We start from the raw sequence: 25,431 nt of genomic DNA, 5'->3' as shown, positions 1-25,431 counted from the left end.
TATTACAATCCAAATTGGAGGATTTCGAAAATCGTGCAAGACGCTCCAATATACGTATTAGAGGAATACCCGAATCTGTGACTGATTTAAACGGTGCTATTACTGCACTTTTTCAAGAATTACAACCAGCTATCCCACTAGAGCGTCTTGAAATGGACCGGGTTCATAGAGCCCTAGCAACAAAGAAAACAGATGGTCCTCCCCGTGACATTATCGCAAAATTGCATTTCTACCGCACTAAGGAACTACTGCTAAATACAGCTAGAAATAAAGATCCCCTAATTTTCCAGGGTCATAAATACCAATTATTCACAGACCTCTCACAGATTACAGTCAACAAAAGAAGAACCCTGAAACCACTACTGCAAATATTACAGCGAAATGACATAATCTACCAATGGGGCTTTCCTTTCTCAGTGCGTTTTACTTTCCAAAGTCGCAAATATATGTGCCGAACAGCTAAGGACCTGCAAACTACTTTACAGAAACTAGGAATGATAAACACATCAAGAGATGCTGCGGACACTCGCCAAAAATCATCCTCATATGCTGATACTCCCTCCTCTGCTTCCAGAAGAGAAGAAGACTACAATCCACAGAAAAGAAGTCGCATACAATCTCCACCTCCAGATCTGGCTGACACTATGGACTGATAAACACTTGTACTGAGGCTACTATCTTGCCTTTTCAACAGAATGGCTACTGCCGAGTTTTTTCTCTGACTTCCAATCAATATTTTAATCATAATCTTATTTAAGAAATGTTCCTAATAATTTAGGCTCCTTATTATAACTTTTTTCTCTCTCTTCTCTTCTTTGTTTCTGAGGTTGCCTTAATCTTACATTTTTATTTTTTGCTTGAAAAATGAAATTATATGATTGGCTCTTGGTGTCCTGCAGGGAAGTTCCTTGCACCCTCTCTTGCTACCCTCAGCAGCTAGGTGCACAACGGGCAGTTGACAGTGGCTCATGTACCCTTGGAGGGAGAGTTTTTCTCCTCCCAACGGACACATTAAGAACATAGATATGTTAAGATATATTTCAATATTGTATATTAATTGTATTTTCTTTTTCAGTCATTATCTCCTTTCCCCTCCCTCCCTCCACCCCTATACTCTGGAGACAAATAATTTCTTATATGACACACATTCTAACATAAACACCAACACATATTTACTTTTCCCAACTCCATGGCCCCATTAAACATCATATCATTAAATAAATACTCAGGGACTAAACGTTCCACACAAACGCACTAAAGCCTTCCGCACATTTTCATCCAAGAAAGCACATATAGTTTGCCTCCAAGAGACTCATTTTGCGTCACAATCCACTCCCAAATTTTTCAGTAAAGACTACCCCCAAGTATACACAGCTTCGGCCTCCTCTAAAAAACGAGGCGTGCTTATAGCTTTCCATCGCAATACACCATTTTCACTAATGAAGGAAATCAAGGATCCAGAAGGTCGTTACTTGATTCGTAAAGTACACCTACTTGATACCGCTATCACCATTACATCATATTACGCTCCTAACAAAAATCCTATTTCTTTTCTTTCTCATTTATTTCAAACTATAGAACACCACAAAATAGGTACTACAATTCTATGTGGAGATTCTAATCAGACCATATTCCCATTTTTGGATAAATCACCAATCCCACAGTCACATACAGCAGACAAACAACTCTTATCAAAACTAATTACAAAACATAACCTAGTAGATACTTGGAGAGAATTGAATCCAACCAAGAGACAATACACACATTACTCGTTCCCTCATCGCTCATTCTCTAGGATAGACCATATATTTATGTCCATAGGGCTAATTCCAGAAATAATATCTACAAAAATTATTCCCATCCCATGGTCCGATCATAGTGCAGGCTACATTACTGTTGCCTCTATAATTCCAAAAAAAAAAAAAGATCCAACATGGATATTAAGAGATTTCCTACTCAAAAATCCAGCTCATAAAAATAATATTGAAATTGCGCTCAAAGATTATATAAAATATAACTCCACACCTGACGTCTCTCCGACTACATTATGGGAAGCACACAAGCCTGTTCTCCGTGGCATATGTCTACAGCAAGCAAACATATTCAACAGAGAGCGGAAAATCCTTTGTCAGACTTTAGAAACAAATTTCAATAAATGTCACACAGCATTCCAAAATAACCCTTCTTCTTTATCTAAAATAAATCTTGACAAAGCTAAATTGGAATTTGATCTATTCCTTACTGAAGCAGCGGATAAAACCATCAAGAGATCACAACACAATTTCTATATCAATGCACTATTAGCCAGGGCATTAAAATCCTGCCAGAACCCAACAAAACCGATACTTCTGAAAATCTCTAGGGGGTATACACAAATAATCCTTTAAAAATATTACAAAAATTCAAAACACAATTAAAAAATTTATACTCTTCTAATAATGAGTTGGACCCTTCTAGAGCAAATTATTTTTTCTCTCATATATCTCTACCGACACTATCTAAAACACAAATGGAATGATGGAGGAACCAGTGTCAATTATAGAGGTATCTGAAGTTATCAAAAATCTGAAACTAAATAAAAGGCCAGGTCCTGATGGTTTTTCTGCGCTGTATTACAAAACGTTTGTAGACACCCTATCTCCAGTCTTGACAAACACTTTTAATTCCCTTTTGGAAGGTCATTCTTTTAGACGAGAAACCCTAACTGCAATTATCTGTATGCTCCCTAAACCTCACACAGACGATTCAATATGGTCTAATTATCGCCCTATTTCATTATTAAATTTGGACATAAAAATTTTAGCCAAAATTCTAGCTAACAGATTAAATACTATTATAGGCAATCTAATACATCGTGATCAAGTGGGCTTCATTCCATTACGTCAAGCAGGAGATAATATTAGACGTGCAACACTCCTGTCACATGCCGCTAAAAAAAAGACGTATTCCCACTTGTTTTCTTTATTTAGATATTATGAAAGCTTTTGACACAATATCATGGTCATATATGAACTATACCCTTTCCAAATGGGGATTTGGCCCTCATTTTTTACGATGGATCTCTAGTTTGTATCAAGATCCCAAAGCTTATATCAGATATGCAGGGTACAAATCGGACGAGTTTAATATACTGAGGGGGACTCGTCAAGGATGTCCACTTTCGCCATTATTATTTGCTTTACTCATTGAACCTTTAGCACAAAGAATTAGGATGGAACCCACTATAACAGGTATTGAAATGGGTGGCTTTCATCATAAGCTCTGTTTATTCGCAGACGATATTCTCCTTTTTCTATCTTCTCCACATGTTTCGGCCCCAAATCTTATGGTTGTACTACAAGAATTCTCATTTATTTCGGGCCTTAAGGTCAATATTCAAAAATCTTCAGCATTAAGCCATTTCACTTGTCGAAAAAGATAAACAATCTTTACAAAATTCACTACCCTTTAAGTGGGTAGATCATAGCCTCCCATATCTGGGTGTGCAGTTTACTACTAACCCCTCCGATTTATTTGCAGCTAATTACCCAGCTCTATTAAAAAATATTACAAGGTCGTTATCTAATTGGTCATCAATGCCGATATCATGGTTTGGGAAAATAAATATCATAAAAATGTCTGTTCTTCCGAAATTTTTATATTTATTCAGAACTCTCCCGATTCATATTCCTGCATATTTTCTTAGGCTGATTCAACAAAAAGTAACGAAATTTACTTGGGGGAAAATAAAACCCAGACTTCACAAAAAAACACTTGTTCTCCCCAAAGCTTTGGGTGGTTTGGGATTCCCAGACTTTAACATATATTATAAGGCAGCTCAATTATCTCAATTAACAAAATATCACTCTTCTACAGAGATTCCTTTATGGGTCCTCATTGAAGCTGTAGACTGTGATCCTCTTCCTATAAACAATATATTATGGTTACAACCTGCGGATCGTAAGTCTATAAATAACCCCATTTCTAAGCACTCTCTATCTATATGGGATAGGTATAGAAATTCACATGGTCTGCAATCTCCACAAAATCCGCTATTATCTTTCCACAAGAATCCGACTTTTTACCCAGCCTGGAAATATCCTAAAACCTTTAAAGCTTGGTCTAAGGCTGGTATCACTTGTCTATATAATTTAACTTCAACTACATCAATAAAATCTTTTACAGATCTATGTGAATTATATAAGCTTCCACAATCAGAAATATTCAGATATCTCCAAATCAAAGATTTTTTTATACTCCTCTTCTCAATTTAAATGTAAACTTACATGATATTTCTCAATTTGAAAGATTTTGTCTCAAGGAACCACATGCTAAAGGTCATATTACATCATTGTATACACAATTGATATCTAATTCTAATACTGTTATACCTAAATATGTGGCCAAGTGGGAAAAAGATTTGGATTGTACGATCGATTCTAGGTCTTGGTCCAACATATGGTCTTTCACAAAATCTTCCTCTATAAATATATTGGCGTCTGAATCATCATATAAAGTTCTCACATGCTGGTATTTGGTTCCTGCGAGAATCGCCAAATTCTCAACAGACAACACTGGCCTCTGCTTTCGTGGCTGTCCAGAAAAAGGTACCTATATACATACCTGGTGGCATTGCTCAATTGTACAATCATTTTGGAAAAAGATCTTTCTGATAATTACAAAATTTTTTGATCGTCCAATTTTTCCAAACCCAATTATAGCTCTCCTTAATTTAAAACCAGCCTTTCTGAATCAGAAACAATTCAACTTAGTTCTTACACTCCTGATAGCCGCAAAGCAGACTATAGCCAATGCGTGGAAAACAGATGTGGTGAATATTGCAGAAACCAAACGTAGAATGAATCAATCTTTCATCCATGCTAAAATGGACGCTATAGATAAAAACCAGATGACAAAGTTTGATATCATATGGAAACCCTGGATTAAATATTATACGTCAGATAATATTGACAACCGAGTTTTATTGTTATGGTGATTACGATTTTTTATAGAGTTACAACATTAGCTGATACATAAAACCTCCTCCGGAGAATTATTCCCTCCCCTCCCCCTCCTATATACCTTTTATGTTCTTCCCTTACTATACAATACTTACTATAAACATACTTTAGAAGTTATGGTCAAAACTTTAAAATCATATATTTTCTTTTAGACATATTTATATTTTCTTGGGATTAAAATGTTTAAAACTCAGCTATAAGAATGTTTTCAAATTCTAAAATATATAAAGGCCATTTATTGTCATTCCCATGAGAATATCTTGAAATTCTTCTTTGCTTTGTATCATCCGTACTTCAATATGTCTACTTTTTATTTCTGGTATCACATAATTTGTCTTATATTCTGTACATGTAATTTATTTTAACATAAAATAAAAAATTTTTGAACAAGAAAAAAAAGACAAGTCCATCAAGTCCAACCTATGTGTGTGATTATAGGTCAGTATGCATCTTTCTGTTTATTCATCTATAGATCAAGGGAATGAACTTCAATCTGCAGATGAAGTCAGTTAAAGAAACCTGACCAATAAAAAAAGCGCTGGCGTTTTTTTTGTTTATGAAATGTTCTTCAGTTGAACCCCTTATTAACCCTTAGTTTACTCTAATCAGCTCTAATTAACACCTTATTCTCCTTCTCCATGCAATTATAAAAGTTTTACTGTAAATAACTGCAATGCTTTGTACCAAAATCATAATTTTAGTGTTGTTTTAAACAGGACAAAAAACTGAATAAATGCATAATTTTTATGTGCAGTAACACTATTTATTATTAAACTTTTTTTTTTAATTTTATTACGTTTAATTGTTTAAGGAGTGCAAAAAATAAAAATAAAATAATTGTTGCAGGACAATATTCACGAACACATCTTAAGTAATGACAATCGTATTGTATGAGAACATTTTTTGTGCTTGTCCGATCGGATAAACGTTCATGATCGGCTCTTAAAAGCTCTGTACTAATGATCTGATTATCGTACGTATCGATTTGAAAGCTGTATTTTTCAAACGATTTTCTGATCATGAGTTCTCAGAGCATCACATCACACTTTTCAGAGGGATCCTAACCTCCCTGAGCATTGTACTTATTACATGCCATGTACTAATTTATTACAAATGCATTATAACGTACTCCAAGTGAAGTGTAAAATATATATATATATATATATATATTTTTTTTAACTAATACTTGCTTAACAGGAAAGAAAAAGATTTAGTCAACTTTTTTTTCTTTTTTTTAACAGGAAAGCAGCAATGAGCAGCAAAGCAGAATGCAAAGGTTTTAGTCATTTTATCGAAGAGTCTCCGGAGAGATTAGCCTTTATGGCACAAAAAAAATTATAATCAGTCGCGGTCCTTACCATGGGATTGGAGTCTGCTATGAGATCACGTAGGGAATCGAGGAAGCCCTGATCCTCCACCATCTGTGCGTTGATGTCATGAAGTTTGGCAACACACACCGCTGCTGTCTTGCGCACATAGGGGTCTTCATCCTTCAGGCACTTACGCAAAGGCTCACAGAGATACTCCGTGATCTTATCTACACGAATGCAACCCATTGTACGCACAGCCAAGGCCCGAATAAGGGGATTGGGATCCTCACAGTCCTAAAAAAAAAAAAAAAAAAAAAAAACACGTTATGTTACTAGGTAGCGGATGATTTTAATGTATTAGAAATGTGAGCTTTTGAAACATGTTGGGTTTCTGTATGAAGTCATGCCTATAAAATTGAAACAATGTTTCAAAAGCTTGAACTAGTTGGATGCAATTATTTATTGGAAACTCATCAGAAAAATACAGAGGCTGCCATTGCTGACCTCTCTGTAAAAATGCTAATTGCTCGGCTGTCTCTGGCGTGAACACTTTTCGCATCACACATCTGGAATAAGCATGCAGCAAGTGTCGTCAGAACTTCTGATCTGCGGAATTGTTTCAGATCAGTAATTCAGAAAGTGCTAAAAATAAAAAGGTCAGAATGGCAGCAAATTTTTAACCAAGCTAAAATGGCACAGCATGCAAAATAACTAGGCATCCCGGATTACTGGTCATCTGTGGATGATGTAAACACTTTTATGCAAGAGAGATTCTGTTCTGTATTTAACTCTGGGTAATTTTCAAAGAAAATGAAAAATTCTAAAAAAAATATTAAAAGATAAAACCAGATATTCCTCTAATAACAGGGAGGTTATGTGCAGCCTGTGATACACACAGTACACCTGCATAAAATGTTCTACAATGGCTCTGCAATGAGGATTGGTATGGGGAAAAAAAAAAAAATCACACAAAACATCCATAAGTGCATACCATCATCTTTATTGTGCAACATGAGTAAATCAATTATTATGTACAAACTAAAAATGCTAATTTCATGTGAATAATACATAGATCCAATTCAAATTCCTGACGTAGGCTGACCTCATTCTGAAAATGCTAGTTGCCTGGCTGTTATGTTTCAGTGCTTTGAATCACAAAACAGATCAAATATGCAGATAAACAAATTCCGACTTTACCATCTGCACACTTTGTCCAGTTCAGTGACTCAAAGTATTTCTTTAAAAGCATACAGGACTATACTTTTGTGACAGATATGAATGCATATATTTTCATCGTATAAGCTTTAAAAGGAGACCTGTCCTGAGAAAAATGGAAAAGCTGCCATTGCTGACAATACTGTATGCATGCTTGCCTCTTCCTTTTATACTTTCTAAATCACTTACACAAAACAAGCATGCAGCAAGAGAGGTCAAGAGTAATGTCACTGCAATTAATCCACAGACGTGATCTAGGTAGGCAACTCAGAAAGTTCTGAATCCACTAGATCAGTATGGCTGCCAGGCAACTAGCATTTTCAGTAGATGGAATCTGCAATGATAGTCAGCATATTTCACAGCCTCAGATATTTCCCTGTAAAATATTACAGAATAACCCTATACAAAATAACAGAAATTAGGATAATGAAATTGCAGTCAAAATATTTTTGGGAGAGATTATAGCACCCCCCTGTGGAAGGTTGTTAAGACAGTTTCTGCCCTTCTTGTTCTTCATGACCCAAAAGGATGCCTTTTTATTTGCCCTGACTCCTTCCAAGGTAAGCCCAAAGCTGTGGGGACACCTACTGGCAATCTCAGAAATTGTACAACAACCTAGAGGGGACACAGAAGTGACTCTATACCTGCCATAAGATTGTTTTCCACTCTTGACACTGCATAAATTGTCAGTGCAAAGTGAACACCGTCCTGGGCAACAATTGTGTAGCTAGGAATTACTATAGTGGTGCAATTTTTGCAGGTTTACAGTGTTTGAACCTCATGCAATAAGTACAAAATATCCTCTGCAGCAACTAATGTTAGTTGATAAGTGGAGATTTGTTTTTATATTTTTTTTTAGCAGTGCAGAAAATTTGCTGTCCCAAGCACCTCAGCAATGTCCTATGTGTCAGTAAGCAGGCCCAGGCAGCCCAGCACATGTAATTATAATTGGTATAATTAGTAGACGTGCACTGCCAAAACATGTTTGTTTTAGTTTCATTTGTTTTTTGTTTTTCATGTCATTCGTTATAATAGAAAATTCATAATGTCAAATATTCTAAGTCCAAAAAGTCAGAATCCGAAAATAAGAAAGTTAGAAAAAAAAAAAAAAATCAGAAAAATTCGTAAGAACGAAAATCAGAATAACTAACAATAACTAACTATTAAATTATAGGTAGTAAGCTCTAACAAGCAGGGCCCTCGGATTCCTCTTGTACCCAATTGTAATGTAACTGTAATGTCTGCCCTCATGTTGTAAAGCGTTGCGCAAATTGTTGGCGCTATATAAAACCTGTATTATAATAATAATAATAATTATAATAATATTATAGGTATTGGAATTTCCTTTCAAATTTAGCTGTTGGTGAACGTAACGAATATGAATTTATATGAAGTTATGAATTATCCGAATTAACGAATACCTCATCTAAATGAATGGAACGTAACAAATTAATAATAATAAATAATAAAGAATTTATTAATATTATTATTATGGTAAAAAGGGGTTTAAATAGAGTTACCTGCGCAGATGGCTAATCTATTATATTTAGTCTGAGAGCTGCTTGTTATAGGCAAAGTAGCCCGTGAATGTGCGAAAGAATTAATAAATATATTAATTAAACCACGCTCTCTAGAGTGTGCACTATGCACTATACAACATAACATCAGTGTGTGCAATGACAAGCAAAAACACTTGGTGTCATCAGTGAGTGACAATTGACATAAATCATCCAATACAAATGATCAAATCATATAGTATAAAATGCAAGTGCATACATATTTTGGCAATTTATATTATTAAAGTGTGCAATATAAATCATTAAAGTGCGATATCCATAGTGTGCAAATGTCCAAATAACTCACTCACTGATGACACAAAGTGTTTTTGATTATTATTGCACACACTGATGTTATGTTTTATGGTGCATAGCACACACTCTAGAGAGCGTGGTTTAATTAATATATTTATTAATTCCTTTTGCAAATATTATTATTGTGATTTATTATTCATTTGTTATGTTCCATTCTTTTAGATGCAGCATTAGTTATTTTGGATAATTCGTAACTTCGGATAAATTCGTAACGTTCAGCCAAATTTAAAAGAATATTCCAATACCTATAATTTGATAGTAATAGTTATTATTAGTTATTATTTCAGCTTTTCGAATTTTCGGTTTTTTAATTTTGGAAAAATTTGTTAAACGGGTTTTTGTTAATACGAATATTTCCAAATTAACGAATTTGTCGAATTTAGTTGAAAATAAAAAAAAAAAAAAAAAAAAATAAACAAATTGCACAGCTCTAATAATGTGTGTCCTTTAAGTTTGGGAGGTATCTTTTTTTCTGTTTGCTAAACTGCGTTTATAAGAAAAAATCAGTCCATACATTTTAAATAACTGTTCTTGACAGTGAGAGTTTTTAGCTGCATCAAACCCTCAGCGTTTCATGCTTACAATTGAGCACAATAAAATAAAACATTCCACAGGAAACCATTTGTTAAAATTCATAGCCCAACACTTGCAGTTTACAACTTCTAAAATCGGTATTAAACCCAAGACCAAAACCACACTTTATAATCAGTTATAGCAAACTTTTTTTTTTTCCTTTTGGAATAAAGGTTTTACATGAATAAAAGCTCATCATTTTAATCACCCCTGCCAGTGTTAAATGGTTTGTCTCATCCATGTAAATTCATAGATAGGGAAGAGAGCTTGTTCTTTAAAAAAAAAAAAAAAAAAGACAGCAACAGACTCACTAGCTGGATCACCAGATAAAAATAGAAGAAAGTCAAAAAAAAAAAAGAAAACGAATGCAGATATCACATCTAGGAATTGGTAAGCTGCAATATAATAATTTGTTTGCTTTTGGGTTGAATACTGCTTTAATGCTGCTGGCTCCTGCTCTCCCATAACTCTTTCCTTTGAAAACTGGAAGCTCAGGAAAGCAGCAAACAGTGGACAGTGAAGTCTCCAGTAGAGGTGCACTGAAATTTCGGCCACCGATAGCAAAAAACAGCCGATACCGAAAGGGGGCGGGGTCCGCCTCGGGTGCTGCCCATTGCGGAAGTGTCATCCTGCAGCCCCAATCCTCCACTCCCTCCTTCTCCCCTCAATCTCCGCATATCACGGAGCTGAATTGTCCAGGCCGTAGTAACAATGCCCCTCCTCCTGTGATAGACGGCATACTGATCCAATGGTGGGACATTGAATCTGTGTGATGTGATCGCAGGAGTTGGGACGTTGTTACTGTGGCCCGGGCAAATCAAACCCTGCTTTATGACACACTGAGATGGCCACTCTGATCCGGGCACAGGCAGGCTGCATATGATGGACACTGGTGAAGCTGTTGGGCACAGGCAGGCTGCATATGACGGGCCCTGGTGAGGCTGCATATGATGGGCTCTGGTATCACGGGCACTGGAGAGGCTGCATATGAAGGGCCCTGGTATGACGGGCCCTAGTGAGGCTGAATATGACGGGCCCTAGTGAGGCTGCATATGACGGGCCCTGGTATGACGGGCACTGGTGAGGCTGCATATGACGGGCACTAGTGAGGCTGCATTGATCTCTTGTATCATGTCTGCAGTCTCTGACTATCTTCTGCATCATATCTGCTAGAGGTGTAATTGAATCGAAATTTTGCTAATACTATTACCGATGTGTTTAAGTAAGAGATTGCAGACATAATACAAGAGATGGTTAGAGATTGCAGACTGCATTTTTCTTTACCTTTTTAATATTGATATATGATATTAAAAAGTTGAATACAATTATATATATAAAAATAATATAAATACCGTATTTTTAAAAAACTGTCAGTATCGGTTTTGTAACTGTAACTTTCGGTATCGGTTTTCGGCCTAGTGCATCCTTCATTTTCGGTATCGGCACCAAAATTTCCATTCGGTGCACCCCTAGTCTCCAGTCAGTCTGTTAACTTGAGGGAGTCGAGGAGTACCCAGCTATCCTGGTCTATGGGGTCATGTGTTTCTACTGATGTACACAGTGTAGGAAGACCCTACTCCAGTCCCTGCATGCAAGCTCCATAGGTTGCTGCAAAGAAACTGCCACCTGTAATATCAATCATGGCCCCACTTTAAACTGGGACATAGGCAAGGATTAAAAGATAAAGAAGCTGTTTACTCAGTAAATCAGCCACTGCAATTGCTTAAGAACTGGGGGTTTAATTATATCAACACTCCACTGTCCTTCTCCTCCTAAAATACATACATTTGTATGTACATTTATTTTATTTATTTCAGTTACTTATATAGCGCCATCAATTTACGCAGCGCTTTACATATACATTGTACATTCACATCAGTCCCTACCCTCAAGGAGCTTACAATCTAAGGTCCCTAACTCACATTCATATACTAGGGACAATTTAGACAGGATCCAATTAACCTACCAGCATGTCTTTGGAGTGTGGGAGGAAACCAGAGTACCCGGAGGAAACCCACACAGGGACAGGGAGAACATGCAAACTCCAGGCAGGTAGTGTCATGGTTGGGATTCAAACCAGCAACCCTTCTTACTGCAAGGTGAGAGCGCTAACCACTACACCCCTGTGCTGCCCATAATATTAGGATATTGTAGGAGTTGCTACAACTTTTCTGAATGGCTATGACCAGCAAGATGTAATGCAGGAGCTTACCTTGACAAAACTGTTAACAGCCATTATAGCCATGTCTGGCTGACTCTTGGCATAATTCATGAGATAAAGATACACAAGTTTCTTAAGTTCCAGATTATCTGTCTGCATACAGTTCACTACATCAGGAAACAGGGAACTGAAGAGAGAAAACAAAAATAATAAATATAATGGTCACCGTTATAAACCCAATAAGCTTAATGTACATAGAAAGCCTAGCTAAATAAGATTTTTTAAATCATTTTCTTCATCTCTTTTGCATATTAGCAGCGCTACCCTCACACTGAGGCCATAGTGCTAACAATAGCGCCTGTAAAGAGCCTCTCCTGTTATGCCCTGTACACAAAGTCAGAATTTCCAACGGAAAACGTTGTTGGATCTCCCCATCAGCCTCAGACCCCCTTTCACACTACTGCGACTTCAAAGTCACGCAATTTTGACATGTTTTTGCCGCGATTTCAGGGAATGCCTATGTAAACTTGAAGTCTATGGACCTCAACTCGGATCAAAGTCAGACCAAAGTAGTACAGGGACTACTTTGAAGTTGCACAGATATGAATGGTACTCATTGGAAATCATGAAGTACAACTTGTCATGCGACTTTGCAGTCCCAAGTAGCAGGACAAGTTGCACAAGTGTGAAAGAGGCCTTACAGATAGCTGAAAAAACCCAAGGAAACTGAGCTCTCTTTATCCACCAAAGAAAAGAATAAATAAATAGCATTTGTATTCTTATATTTGATATGTATAACTCATTTATCTATGCACCATAAGTTAAAGTGGTTCTGCACTCAAAATACAACATTTGCCCATTCTGTTGCCTATAGTTAATATATCTCATAATGCCACCTGTTTTTTTTTTTTGATTCACCTACCTTTTGTAATCTTCAGTACTTTATTTCAAACCCCTGCGGCGATGGGCGGTCTCTTGCGGCGATGGGCGGTCTCTTGCGGGGATCAGCGTAATTTCCTGTTGGAGATCACAGGAGACAGTGCGGCTAATGCACCCGACATCTCGCGAGATTTCGGGTGCTACAGCCGACATCTCGCGAGATTTCGGGTGCTACAGCCAACATCTCGCGTGATTTTGGTAATTACAGCCGAGATCTCGCGAGATCTCGGCTGTAATTACCAAAATCACGCGAGATGTTGGCTGTAGCACCCGAAATCTCGCGAGATGTCGGCTGTAGCACCCGAAATCTCGCGAGATGTCGGGTGCATTAGCCGCACTGTCTCCTGTGATCTCCAACAGGAAATTACGCTGATCCCCGCAAGAGACCGCCCATCGCCGCAGGGGTTTGAAATAAAGTACTGAAGATTACAAAAGGTAGGTGAATCAAAAAAAAAAAACAGGTGGCATTATGAGATATATTAACTATAGGCAACAGAATGGGCAAATGTTGTATTTTGAGTGCAGAACCACTTTAACCACTTGAACTGTTTAGAAACACTCCTAGGAAAACCTTTAACCACTTGCCTACTGGGCACTTATTCACCCCTCCTGCCCAGACCAATTTTCAGCTTTCGGTGCTCTCACACTTTGAATGACAATTACTCAGTCATGTAACACTGTACCCAAATGAATTTTTTGTCCTTTTTTTCCCCACAAATAGAGCTTTCTTTTGGTGGTATTTGATCACCTCTGGGGTTTTTTATTTTTTGCGCTATAAATGAAAATACTGAAAATTTTGAGAGAAAAAAACGCATTTTTCTTTGTTTCTGTGATAAAATTATGAAAATTATTAATTTTTATTCATAAATTTTGGCCACAATTTATACTACTACATATCTTTGGTAAAAATAACCCAAATTAGTGGATATTATTTGGTCTATGTGAAAGTTAGAGAGTCTACAAGCTGTGGTGTGAATCATACAAAATTGATCACATCTGGTACTGGTGGCCGATCTCATTTCTTGTGACCCGAACAAGCCAGGAAAGTACAAATACCCCCCTCACATTGGACATGCCGATCGCTCTGTAAATGGCCGCTGTGATTGGTCGTTTACAGCGATCTGTGATTGGCTGTGTCCAAGGGACACGGCCAGCACAGAACTTCCCCGATGCGCGCTCTCAGGAGCGTGCATTGCGGAAGTAAATAGGAGGACGTCCAGGGACGCCCTCCCGGCAGGTAGCGTCCGTGCTGTAGCCGTCTTTTTGCTAGAAGATAAACTTTTGGCAACAAACCCCAGAAAGAAAGCAGCTAAATCCTCATCTCACCGGCTGGTGGGAAGGCAAATCTTCACTTTCTGGACACTGCTGCTATCTGACGCTTTCAGATGTGTTCGACATCGTGTCCCTGCTGGCCATTGCGGTTTCTCCAATAATACACTGCATTATGTAGTAATGTAGGGACTGGTGGCAGGAACCAAGGCACATAGCGAGGGATGCGCTACAGTTATGCTCAAAAATTTGCATACCCTAGCAGAAATTTGACATTTTGCCATTGATATTAAAAATATGGACTGATCATGCCAAAGAACTGTCTTTTATTTAAGGACAGTGGTCGTATGAAGCCATTTATTATCACATAGCTGTTTGGCTCCTTTTTAAAACATCACAAAGGAAATCACCCAAATGGTCCTGATAAAAAGTTTACATACCCTGGAATGTTTGGCCTTGGTACAGACACACAAGGCGACACACAGCGGTTAAAATGGCAATTCAAAAGGTTAATTTCCCATATCTGTGGCTTTTTAAATTGCAGTTAGTGTCTGTGTATAAGGCCTGGTTCACGTCTATGCATTTTTTAAGTGTGTTTTCAGTTGTGCAGAAACACACTACAGTCCATTTAACATGGTTTCCTAAGGGCCACGTTCACATCTGTGCTTTTATGGAAAGGGTCAGGGACTTTTTTTTTTTCTTGTTTTGGGTTTTATAGATGTTATTAGAACAAAAATGTGAATTGAAAAATGCAAAAAGTACCCGGAATATGAAAACTGCAACTCGCATAGGTGTGAACCAGGCCTAAATAGTCAATGAGTTACTTAGCTTTCACGTAAATGCATTGAGAAGGCTAGATACTGAGCCAGGGGAAGCAGAAAATAACCATCAAAAAACCTGCGTAACAAGGTAATGGAACATTATAAGGATGGAAAAGGATATAAAAAGATATCCAAAGTCTTGAATATGCCAGTCAGTACTGTTCAATCACTTATTAAGAAGTGGAAAATTCAGGGATCTCCTGATACCAAGCCAAGGTCAGGTAGACCAAGAAAGATTGCAGCCACAACTGGCAGAAGAATTATTCAGGATGCAAAGAAAATAAAACAGGTAACCGCAGGATAAACACAGGCTGCTCTGGAAAAAGACGGCATGGTTATTTTAAGGAGCACAATAAGACAATACTTGAACAAAAATGAGTGCATAGTTGAGTTGCTAGAAAGAAGACTTTACTAGGCCAATGCCACAAAAAAAAAAAAACTGTTAAAATATGCCTGGCAACACCTTGACATGCCTTGCAGCTTCTGGCACTCTAATCTGGAGTGACAAGACCAAAATAGAGCTTTATGGTCACAACCATAATCGCTATCTTTGGAGAGGGGTCAACAGTGATAAGAATACCATCACCGCTATGAAGTATGGTGGTGGCTCATTGATGTTTTGGGGGTGTATGAGCTTTAACGGCATTGTGAAACTTCTAAAAATTGGTGGCAAGATGAATGCAGCACAATATTAGAAAATACTAGCAAACAATTAGCAATTTCTGCATGAAAGCTGCACATGGGACACTCTTTGACTTTCCAGCAAGACAATGACCTCAAGCACAAGGCCAATGTTACACTCCAGTGGTTACAGCAGAAAATGGTGAATGTTCTGGAGTGGCTAAGACAGTCTTCTGATCTTAATATCATCTAGCCACTCTGGGGAGATCTCAATCGTGCAGTTCATGCAAGATGACCAAAGACTTTGCATGACTTGGAGGCATTTTGCCAAGACGAATGAGCAAGATTTCTGGTCCTCATAGAAGCAAAAGACTGCACAATGTCATTGATGCTAAAGGGGGTAATACACAGTATTAAGAACTAAAGGGATACAGATTTTTGAACAGGGGTCCGTTCATTTGTTTACTAGTTGCCTTGCTTTGTTTTATGATTGTGCCATTCTGTTATGACCTTCAGTTGAATAGGAATCCTATACGAAATAAAAGAAATGCATTTTGCCTGCTCACTCATGTTTTCTCTAAAAATGGTACATACTGTAAATTACCAATTCTCCAAGGAGGTGCATACTTTTGAGCAAAACTGTATGTAGCACACCTTGTGAAAGAAATTAAAGTGGTTATATACCCTCAGAGAAAAAAAAAAACCCTGTAAGGCAAAAGGCATAATGAGCTATTATGCACCACATACTAGCTCATCGTGAAATACTTACCTTAGAACAAGGTCCCCATATCGCTGGCCGTTCCACGCCGAGGGAGCTGACATTTTGCCCTTGGCGAGTCTTCTGGGTTTGCTGTCACTCCAGCGCATGCGCGCGGGAGTCTTCTTCCCTGCGAGGTCTGGCAGTTTCTGCCGGACCTTCAGCCGGGCATTCACAGCGCATGCGCCACTGACGTCAGCAGCTGCATGCAAAGTGAATATCTCCTAAACCTTATAGGTTTAGGAGATATTCACTTTACCTACAGGTAAGCCTTATTATAGGCTTACCTGTAGGTAAAAATGATATAACCACTTTAAGATTTGCCTTCCCATTCGCTGGAGAGGGGAGTCTTTTTCTGCTTTTACCGGATGCCCTCAGTTTGATTTCTTTTGCTGAGACAACGGGATCCCTGATTTATGATGCTATCGTAAGAGCCTAACTATTGTCAGATAATGTCTGATGTAGATTAAAACGTATGAATTAATGCACATGTCGATTTCAAACTCCTGTCTTGAGAATCTATTTGTTTCTAGCCATTTTAGTGCTTGGAAGAAATACATACTGTAACATTGCTGAAATACTGAATAAGACTGTTACAGATCCATCTGCTGTATATCTGCTACAAAGGCACCCTTGTAAATACCTCACATCCTTGCCCACGGTCATAGCAGCGATGACCTTTTTCACAGCTTCTTTGCGTTTCTCTTTCTTCTCATTGTTCAACTCTGCCTTCAGTTCAAAAATCTCTCCTGGAATCAGAGTAAGACTATTAGAATACTTGCAGGTAGGAAAAGTCACATTAGAGCCACCCTGTCACATACTGAAACCCTACAAACACAAAGCCAATACACTTTACACAAAGCCAGATACTGAATACTTACCAATCATGCTACCACACTGTTGAATTTTGCTGCAATCACAAGTGCCCTGCAGAGCACCACAGAGATCAACGCGTTTCTCACTTCAAGGATCACTTTCGAGTGATTGAAGCCACATTTAGCTTTGCAGACAGCAGGAAAGCTAAATTTGCAGTGTCTTTAAATGTATGGGCTTAATATAATATATTTCATTTATAGATAGGATAAGGTTAATGCAAGCTGGAAAGTTCTAACAGCACTTGCGTAGATAGTGCTAGAACTACTGAGAATTCAGACCCACTGTTCTAATTAACATGTTTAATGTTGATCTTGTATTGCTGGGCCAGCATTAGCTATACAGGGCTGATGGTGTTTCTAATATTAGCAAAAAATGCATGGGATTAGTAGGAACCATGAAATTGTAAGCACAGAAACAAAAACAGGGCTTGCTAAGGGACATTTATTTGCTAAACACATAATGAATATGTACAGGGGCAGGATGGCTGGGCATTAAACCCAAAACCAAAAACAGTAGTATATTGCAGCTTTGCAGTCATTAGATGCGGTGGCTGCATCGCTTTCTTATCTTAGGGTTTTCCCTCGTTTTCATTTGGTGATCTGGCCAGTAACACACCTACTGTATTAGTGAGACAACTCTGGAGGAATGAGCACAGAAATAACAGCAAACAGCAGCATTGTCAGCCTGCGGGGAAGGGTAGTGATAAAAGTATTAGCAGATTTATATACAATAACAAATTGAAGCCAAACTGCAGCTCACACTTTATAATCAGTTACAACAAACAGTTTTTGCCTTTTGAGATAAAGGATTTACGTGAATAAATAAAAGCTGATCATTTTAATCACCCCTGCCGGTGTTAAATGATTTGTCTCATCATGTAAACTGATACAGTCTGCTGGAGAGTTTGTGCTGTGAAAAACAACAGACTTGCTGGCTGGATTACCAGATGAAATGGAAGAAAGAAAGCCTAAAAAGAGAAACTAATACAGCCGTCACATTGAATTGGTAAGCTGCAATAAAATAAAATATTTGCAGTCAGGTTTAATACTGCTTTAAGGCCCACATGCTGCACATATTCATCCATGGCGGTCAAACATTCTGTGTTGAGAGTGTGCTCACTGTGCGCTCTCTGTACAGCGACTGAGCTGTGACAGACAGCTCTCAGTCTCTGTTTATGATCAGGAGCTGGCCGGATGGGCTCTGGATCACATGACCACCGTGAGACAGCCAATTACCGTGATCCAGCTTTCAGGAAGTCAGTCTTGCCACCTAGAATGTACACCCAGTTAAAGGACTGCCAGGAGGAAATGGGAAAGGGGATCAAATATCCCAGTAGAAAACTAACCATGCAAACATAAGAATATAATTTATAGAAATGCAATCTAGGGATATGGACATTCATTTGGGGAATTCTATCAAAGGTACAGTCTCTACATAGTACAAAGACAATTTCTACAAAATACTAGCTGCATACCTCCCCCTCAACTTTTGAGTTGGGAATGAGGGACACCTATTAGCAAAAGTATATAGGCATAGGACCCCCTTAAAGGAGAATTATACAAAAAGAAAAATGGATTAGTTAAACTCATAAGTGCTTTTTTTTACCACTACTATTACTTTATATTATGTTTTGAAATGTAAAAATTCAGCAATATGGAAATTGGAGGGTTTAGCACTGGGAAACACTTTTTAAAAGATAAATAGTAAATTTTTATATACAACTATATAGATCAGACCAAAATTAGGGACAAATGAGGAGAAAAGAGGGACATTGCTCCAAATCGGGGACAGTGGGGAGCTATGCAACTGTCCTGTATTTATCCTGAGACAAATGTTGTAAAATTAAGTTTTTCATTTCCAACAACAGTTGTAGGTTTGTGGACATGGACTCACTGTTCCACATTTAGTTGACCGTTCCAACAATTCAGTTTTTAGGCTGAAGTTATAGCAGTATTAAACTTAAAAAGCAAACATTTATTATTGTGCAGCTTACCAGTTCCTAGATATGATGGGTACATTAGATTACATTTTTAAGGTTTCTTTCCATTATCTAGCCTTGTCTTTTTTTTTTTTTTTTTAACAGAACAAGTTGTCCTGCAGATGTAGCACTTACAGGTTTTAGACAAACCATCTATCACTGACCAGGGTGTTTACAATTGTCAGTTTTTTAAAAAAATATTATATATATATATATATATATATATATATATATATATATATATATATATATATATATATATATATATATATATATACACAGACAGTGGTGTGAAAAAGTGTTTGCCCCTTCCTCATTTCCTGTTCCTTTGCATGTTTGTCACATTTAAGTGTTTCGGAACATCAAACCAATTTAAACAATAGTCAAGGACAACACAAGTAAACACAAAATGCAATTTGTAAATGAAGGTGTTTATTATTAAAGGTGAAAAAAAATCCAAACCATCATGGCCCTGTGTGAAAAAGTGATTGTCCCCCTTGTTAAAACATACTATAACTGTGGTTGTCCACACCTGAGTTCAATTTCTCTAGCCACACCCAGGCCTGATTATTACCACACCTGTTCACAATCAAGGCATCACTTAAATAGGAGCTGCTTGACACAGTAAGGTCCACCAGAAGATCCTTAAAAGCTACACATCATGCCGAGACCCAAAGAAATTCAGGAACAATTGAGAAAGAAAGTAATTGAGATCTATCAGTCTGGAAAGGGTTATAAAGCCATTTCCAAAGCTTTGGGAATCCAGCGAACCACAGTGAGAGCCATTATCCACAAATGGCGAAGACATGGAACAGTGGTGAACCTTCCCAGGAGTGGCCGGCCGCCCAAAATTACCCCAAGAGCGCAGCGACGACTCATCCAAGAGGTCACAAAAGACCCCACAACAACGTCCAAGGAACTGCAGGCCTCACTTGCCTCAGTTAAGGTCAGCGTTCATGCCTCCACCATCAGGAAAAGACTGGGCAAAAATGGCCTGCATGGCAGAGTTCCAAGGAGAAAACCACTGCTGAGCAAAAAGAACATCAAAGCTCGTCTCAATTTCTCCACAACACATCTTGATGATCCCCAAGACTTTTGGGACAACATTCTGTGGACCGATGAGACAAAAGTGGAACTCTTTGAAAGGTGTGTGTCCAAGTATATCTGGCGTAGAAGGAACACTGCATTTCATAAAAAGAACATTATACCAACAGTAAAATATGGTGGTGGTAGTGTGATGGTCTGGGGCTGTTTTGCTGCTTCAGGACCTGGAAGACTTGCCGTGATAAAAGGAACTATGAATTCTGCTGTCTACCAAGAGATCCTGAAGGAGAATGTCCGACCATCTGTTCGTGTACTCAAGCTGAAACGAACTTGGGTTCTGCAGCAGGACAATGATCCTAAACACACCAGCAAGTCCACCACCGAATGGCTGAAGAAAAACAAAATGAAGACTTTGGAGTGGCCTAGCCAAAGTCCTGACCTGAATCCTATTGAGATGTTGTGGTATGACCTTAAAAAGGCCGTTCATGCTCGAAAACCCTCTAATGTAACTGAATTAGGACAATTCTGCAAAGATGAGTGGGCCAAAATTCCTCCAGGACGCTGTAAAAGCCTCATTGCACGTTATCGCAAACGCTTGGTTGCAGTTGTTGCTGCTAAGGGTGGCCCAACCAGTTATTAGGTTTAGGGGGCAATCACTTTTTCACACAGGGCCATGATGGTTTGGATTTTTTTTCACCTTTAATAATAAACACCTTCATTTACAAATTGCATTTTGTGTTTACTTGTGTTGTCCTTGACTATTGTTTAAATTGGTTTGATGTTCCGAAACAGGAAATGAGGAAGGGGGCAAACACTTTTTCACACCACTGTATATATATATATATATATATATATAAACCTTCATCTCAGAAGGAACAAAACTGTTGCTGTAACTGCTTATAAAGAGTTAGCTGGAATTAGATTTCAATTTGTTAATGTTTTTAAATCTGCTAGTACATCTAACACTATCCTTCCAATAGACTGACAATGCTGCTGTCCAAAGGCGTTTGTTATTCCTATATCCAGAGTGTAGGCACCTTAAGTGGCAGTTCACATATATTGTGATGACTGGTATTTTTCCCTCACTGGAAGAATGCCAGTCACTGCTAGCACAGACAGAAAACACTTGCCAGCAGCTGTGGTGCAGTGTGCTGCAATGAAATGCAGACATGCTGCATTTTATCACAGTGCAGAGGAAGGTAGTAAATGTCAACAGCCTCCTTGCTGTACAGCGACAGAAGTTCATACAAAGAAAAAGAAAAAAGCTGTGCGATTTGGTAAAATGTGCATTGTCCTCTACAGCTAGCTCACTGCAGCCAGAATGATTGAGTGGTGCCCAAACACTGAACTGGCCTTAATAGAGTGTGTTACTGGCCAAGTCATCAGTGAAAGAAGCCTAAAATAAGAAAGACAATAAATAAAAAAACAGAACAAATGCAGCCATCACATCTAATAATTGTCAGACTGCATTATAGTACATTTTTAGTTTTGGGTTTAATACCACTTCAGGCTGCATTCACACTACAGCGTTTTTGAATCGTGGGCAGATTTGCCCGATATTTGACAGCGCTAAAGTGTGAATGATAAAACGCAGGACTCATTGGAGGTGCCATTCATATGAATGATGCCTGCAATCATGGTGCGGACCTGCTGCAATTGTCGTGCTATAAAACGCGCTGCAATGGCGGCAGTCCGCATGTCGCCCAAAAATAGTTCAGGAGCTTTAAATGAATGGCATCTCCAATGCGAGAATGCTGCGTTTTGTCATTCACACTTAAATGTGAATGCAGCCACAAAGTACAAATTAAGAATTTTACATAAATCTTCCTCTTGACTCAGTAACTAAACATTTTAAACTTGCCTCAAATTCTCTCTCTAAAAGAGAAAACAATAGCTAGCCATATTCTGACAGCAGCAAGATTTTGTATGAACTGTAAACTTGTAACAGGTATTGTCACAAACATTTCTAACCCATGTAAGAGAATCAAGAGGAATTGCACCATCTAGAGGATGTTCAGGCATTATCTGGGGTCAGGATCTATTTTCAAGGCTGAGAAGCCATTTCATATATGGCACAATCATACAAATCTGGTTGTCTGTGCAGGTCTTAGCTCTGGGAGTGTATTCAGAAAGTCAGCGCTGGAAGCGTATAAGACAGCTAGCAGCGGGTAAGTAAAAAACAGACTAAAACTGTAAAACAAATGCAGTGCCTAAAAACAAGCAGGGAGTAATATACTGTCTAAACGATATTATATCTCATACATACAATTCACAATGTGAAGTAACACAAATGAGTATACATTGGGTGAGTAAAGTCCTCTGAAATGCAATATGTCTATAAACAGAGAATGCGACTGAAGTAAGTGAATAAAGTCCTCTGAAATTAGATATATGCATTTGCGACTTCCACCATTAGAGTTGCACGACACCACTTGTTAATGAGATCACTACCGCACTCACCAGCTCCAAAGCTGCTAATGCAGAAAACCGATTTACTAAAACGGGAGCACTCAGAATCTGGTGCAATTTTGCATGGTAGCCAATTAGCTTTAACCTCGGCTTGTTCATTTAAAGGGTAAGTTCACCTTTACAGAAAATCTGTAAGGTGAATTTACACTGGAGCCCCCTTCTCATCCCCCCGGTCCTGCTGTACCCGACACGTTGTGACACATCAGGTCGCCGCTTGACCAGTCATGGGATTTGAAACCTCTGCGGCTTAATCTCCGAAATGTACCTCGTAAAAGTTATGTATAGGAGGAAATCTGATTGTTTGGCGCTGACCAATCAGGACCAGCCTAGCCTGTCCTGTTAGCGCTAGAGGAGAGAAATCCTTGGACCGGTGAAGCCGCGACCTGATGTCTCACAATGGGTGATTGGGGAGGGGGTCCAGTGTAAGATCACCTTACAGATTTTCTGTAAAGATGAACTTACACTTTAAGCTTTGACAATAAAACCTGGAAGCTGAATGGTTTCTATGCTGTGCTGCACCAGATTTTGCACCATGTAGTTTTGGTTATGACTAAGGCCTTATAGGCTGAAACGCGTCAACCTTTCTTATTTGCGTTTGGTCACTGTAGCTTGTTAAAAAATACAAAATTTTTTAAGAGCAATCACCGGAGTGCAGATCATCTTTTATTCAGTTTTGTAAATAAGTCCCTGCGTGTTTTATCAGCAACTCTTGGCCCTTCTCAAATGGTCATCCAGCTCTGTCTATATACTAGGGATCGCCTGGTATTAGCACATCACACCACTGAAGGCAGTTAGGTCCCAGTCAAACGCTGCTTAGGAACAAAGCTCTCATCGTATGGCACCAACACCAGGGGGCCATATACAGTATAGTATTTTATTAAAATTACTCTGGTATTACATAAGATTAATAAAAAGCATCCAGATGGCAAGAAATCCAAACATTAAAGGCATATACACAGTGTGCATACTAAGATGGCCGCCAGTTCCGATACTAGAAGTGGTGGTGTGATGTCAGCGTGTAGCTACAGCCTTTTTGGTGCTAGTACTATACATCATCCCTCTATTCACATTTAATCTTTCCTTGGCTTTAAAAAGCACTGCAAGCCTATTACTCCTACTATAAAGTGACAAATCAGCTTTTTGTTCCTTGTTTCACTATAATTGCGGCTTCTAGTTAAGAAATGCATTCATTGATGGGAAAAAGCAAGCAAAAAGGACCAAACCTTTCTTGTTTGTGGTAAAGTACTTTGAGTCTGTCATGGTTGCACACTTCTTTTATGGATCTGCAGGAAGAAAATAAAAACAAGGATAAATTACTGTACAGGACATAAAATGGTCAGAATTATGTACACAGCATACAATACTCAAGGTGCACGGCCTGACATCTTAAAATTGGTAACCTGTTCATGACTGGACTTACTATACACTAACCTCTACTCCGAGGAGAAGAAGAGGGAAGCCTTCTACATTCTAATAGGAGCTATGGTGTAACAAAGAGCCTCAGAGAGGAAAGACATACGGTTACTAAAGAGCCTTCCACCATTAGCAAGCTGTGAGAGAAACGGCTTCTTCACAAGTTGCACTTTCCTGTCACGGCTTGAATAACATTTTCAGTCTTGAGGCATTACAGTCTAAGGCTTGTTTCACATTATTGCATGTCGGGGGGGATGCGCACAAAAGCGTGTTCCTGACACACAGACACATGTGCTGCTCTTTAGCAGACATGCAGGGGTACCATTACTTCTTAAATGATGTATTAGCGTAATGGTAGCCGTAATGTATTAGCCGAAATCTCGCGAGATTTCGGGTGTATTAGCCGAAATCTCGCGAGATTTCGGGTGCATTAGCCGCAATGTCTCCTGGGATTACTTGGACGAGATCCCAGGAGACAGTGCGGGCTTCAGCAGGAAATGATGCTGATCCCCGCAAGAGACCGCCCATCGCCGCAGGGGAGGAAAATAAAAAACTACGAATTTCAAAAGGTAGATTAATAAAAAAAAAAACATGTGGCATTATCAAATGTACGGTCTAGAGGCAACAGAATGGGCAAATGTATTATTATGAGTGCAGAACCGCTTTAATGACCTACCCTTATACACAGCATACAGCCACACAGATGTGAACCAAGAGCTCATTCACATGTGATGTTAGGGGAAGATAAAACCATGTAGTTGATCCAAATTTCATTACCACCTTCCCCTGCTCCCCCTTTAGCTGCAGAGGCAGCAGCCAGGGTCATATACATGCTGTGGCCATGGCAGGAAGTGTAACCCCAGGTGAAATGGGCCAAGCAACCTGCAACCATATGCATTGCACGCAGTTGAGGTGCAGTGATGCTGCATTTAAGGGGTTAAAATAGGGATTGAGGAGGCAACATATTGCCTCTTCACCACATGTCAAATCCCTGTAAAAAGAGATCCAAGCATGGATTGCTTTTCAGAGGAGTTCTCGCTGACATTATGAAGGACCACTAAAAAAAGCAGTTGTGATCGTACAGGATTAGGGGTCAAGATTAACAATAATGTAC

The 25,431-nt window shown here is 38.6% G+C and overlaps 1 protein-coding gene across 2 annotated transcripts in view; it reads right to left on the bottom strand.

The window, feature by feature from the left end:
• Positions 1 to 25,431, bottom strand: part of AP2B1 (adaptor related protein complex 2 subunit beta 1) — a 178,022-nt gene that overhangs the window by 133,866 nt on the left and 18,725 nt on the right. For both annotated transcript variants that reach the window (XM_077482163.1, XM_077482164.1), the window contains exons 2-5: positions 24,128 to 24,187; positions 17,181 to 17,286; positions 12,182 to 12,317; positions 6,359 to 6,604 (exon numbers count right to left, since the gene is read on the bottom strand). In XM_077482163.1, the coding sequence (XP_077338289.1) occupies positions 6,359 to 6,604; positions 12,182 to 12,317; positions 17,181 to 17,286; positions 24,128 to 24,164 (525 nt within the window). In that variant the 5' untranslated portion in view covers positions 24,165 to 24,187. The remainder of the gene's footprint in view (positions 1 to 6,358; positions 6,605 to 12,181; positions 12,318 to 17,180; positions 17,287 to 24,127; positions 24,188 to 25,431) is intronic.

This window comes from Lithobates pipiens, unplaced genomic scaffold (genome assembly GCF_037356315.1).
Source record: "Lithobates pipiens isolate NorthernLeopardFrog02 unplaced genomic scaffold, aLitPip1_a1.2 Scaffold_16, whole genome shotgun sequence".
Taxonomy (NCBI): domain Eukaryota; kingdom Metazoa; phylum Chordata; class Amphibia; order Anura; family Ranidae; genus Lithobates; species Lithobates pipiens.
This window is presented reverse-complemented; position numbering and strand designations above follow the sequence as displayed.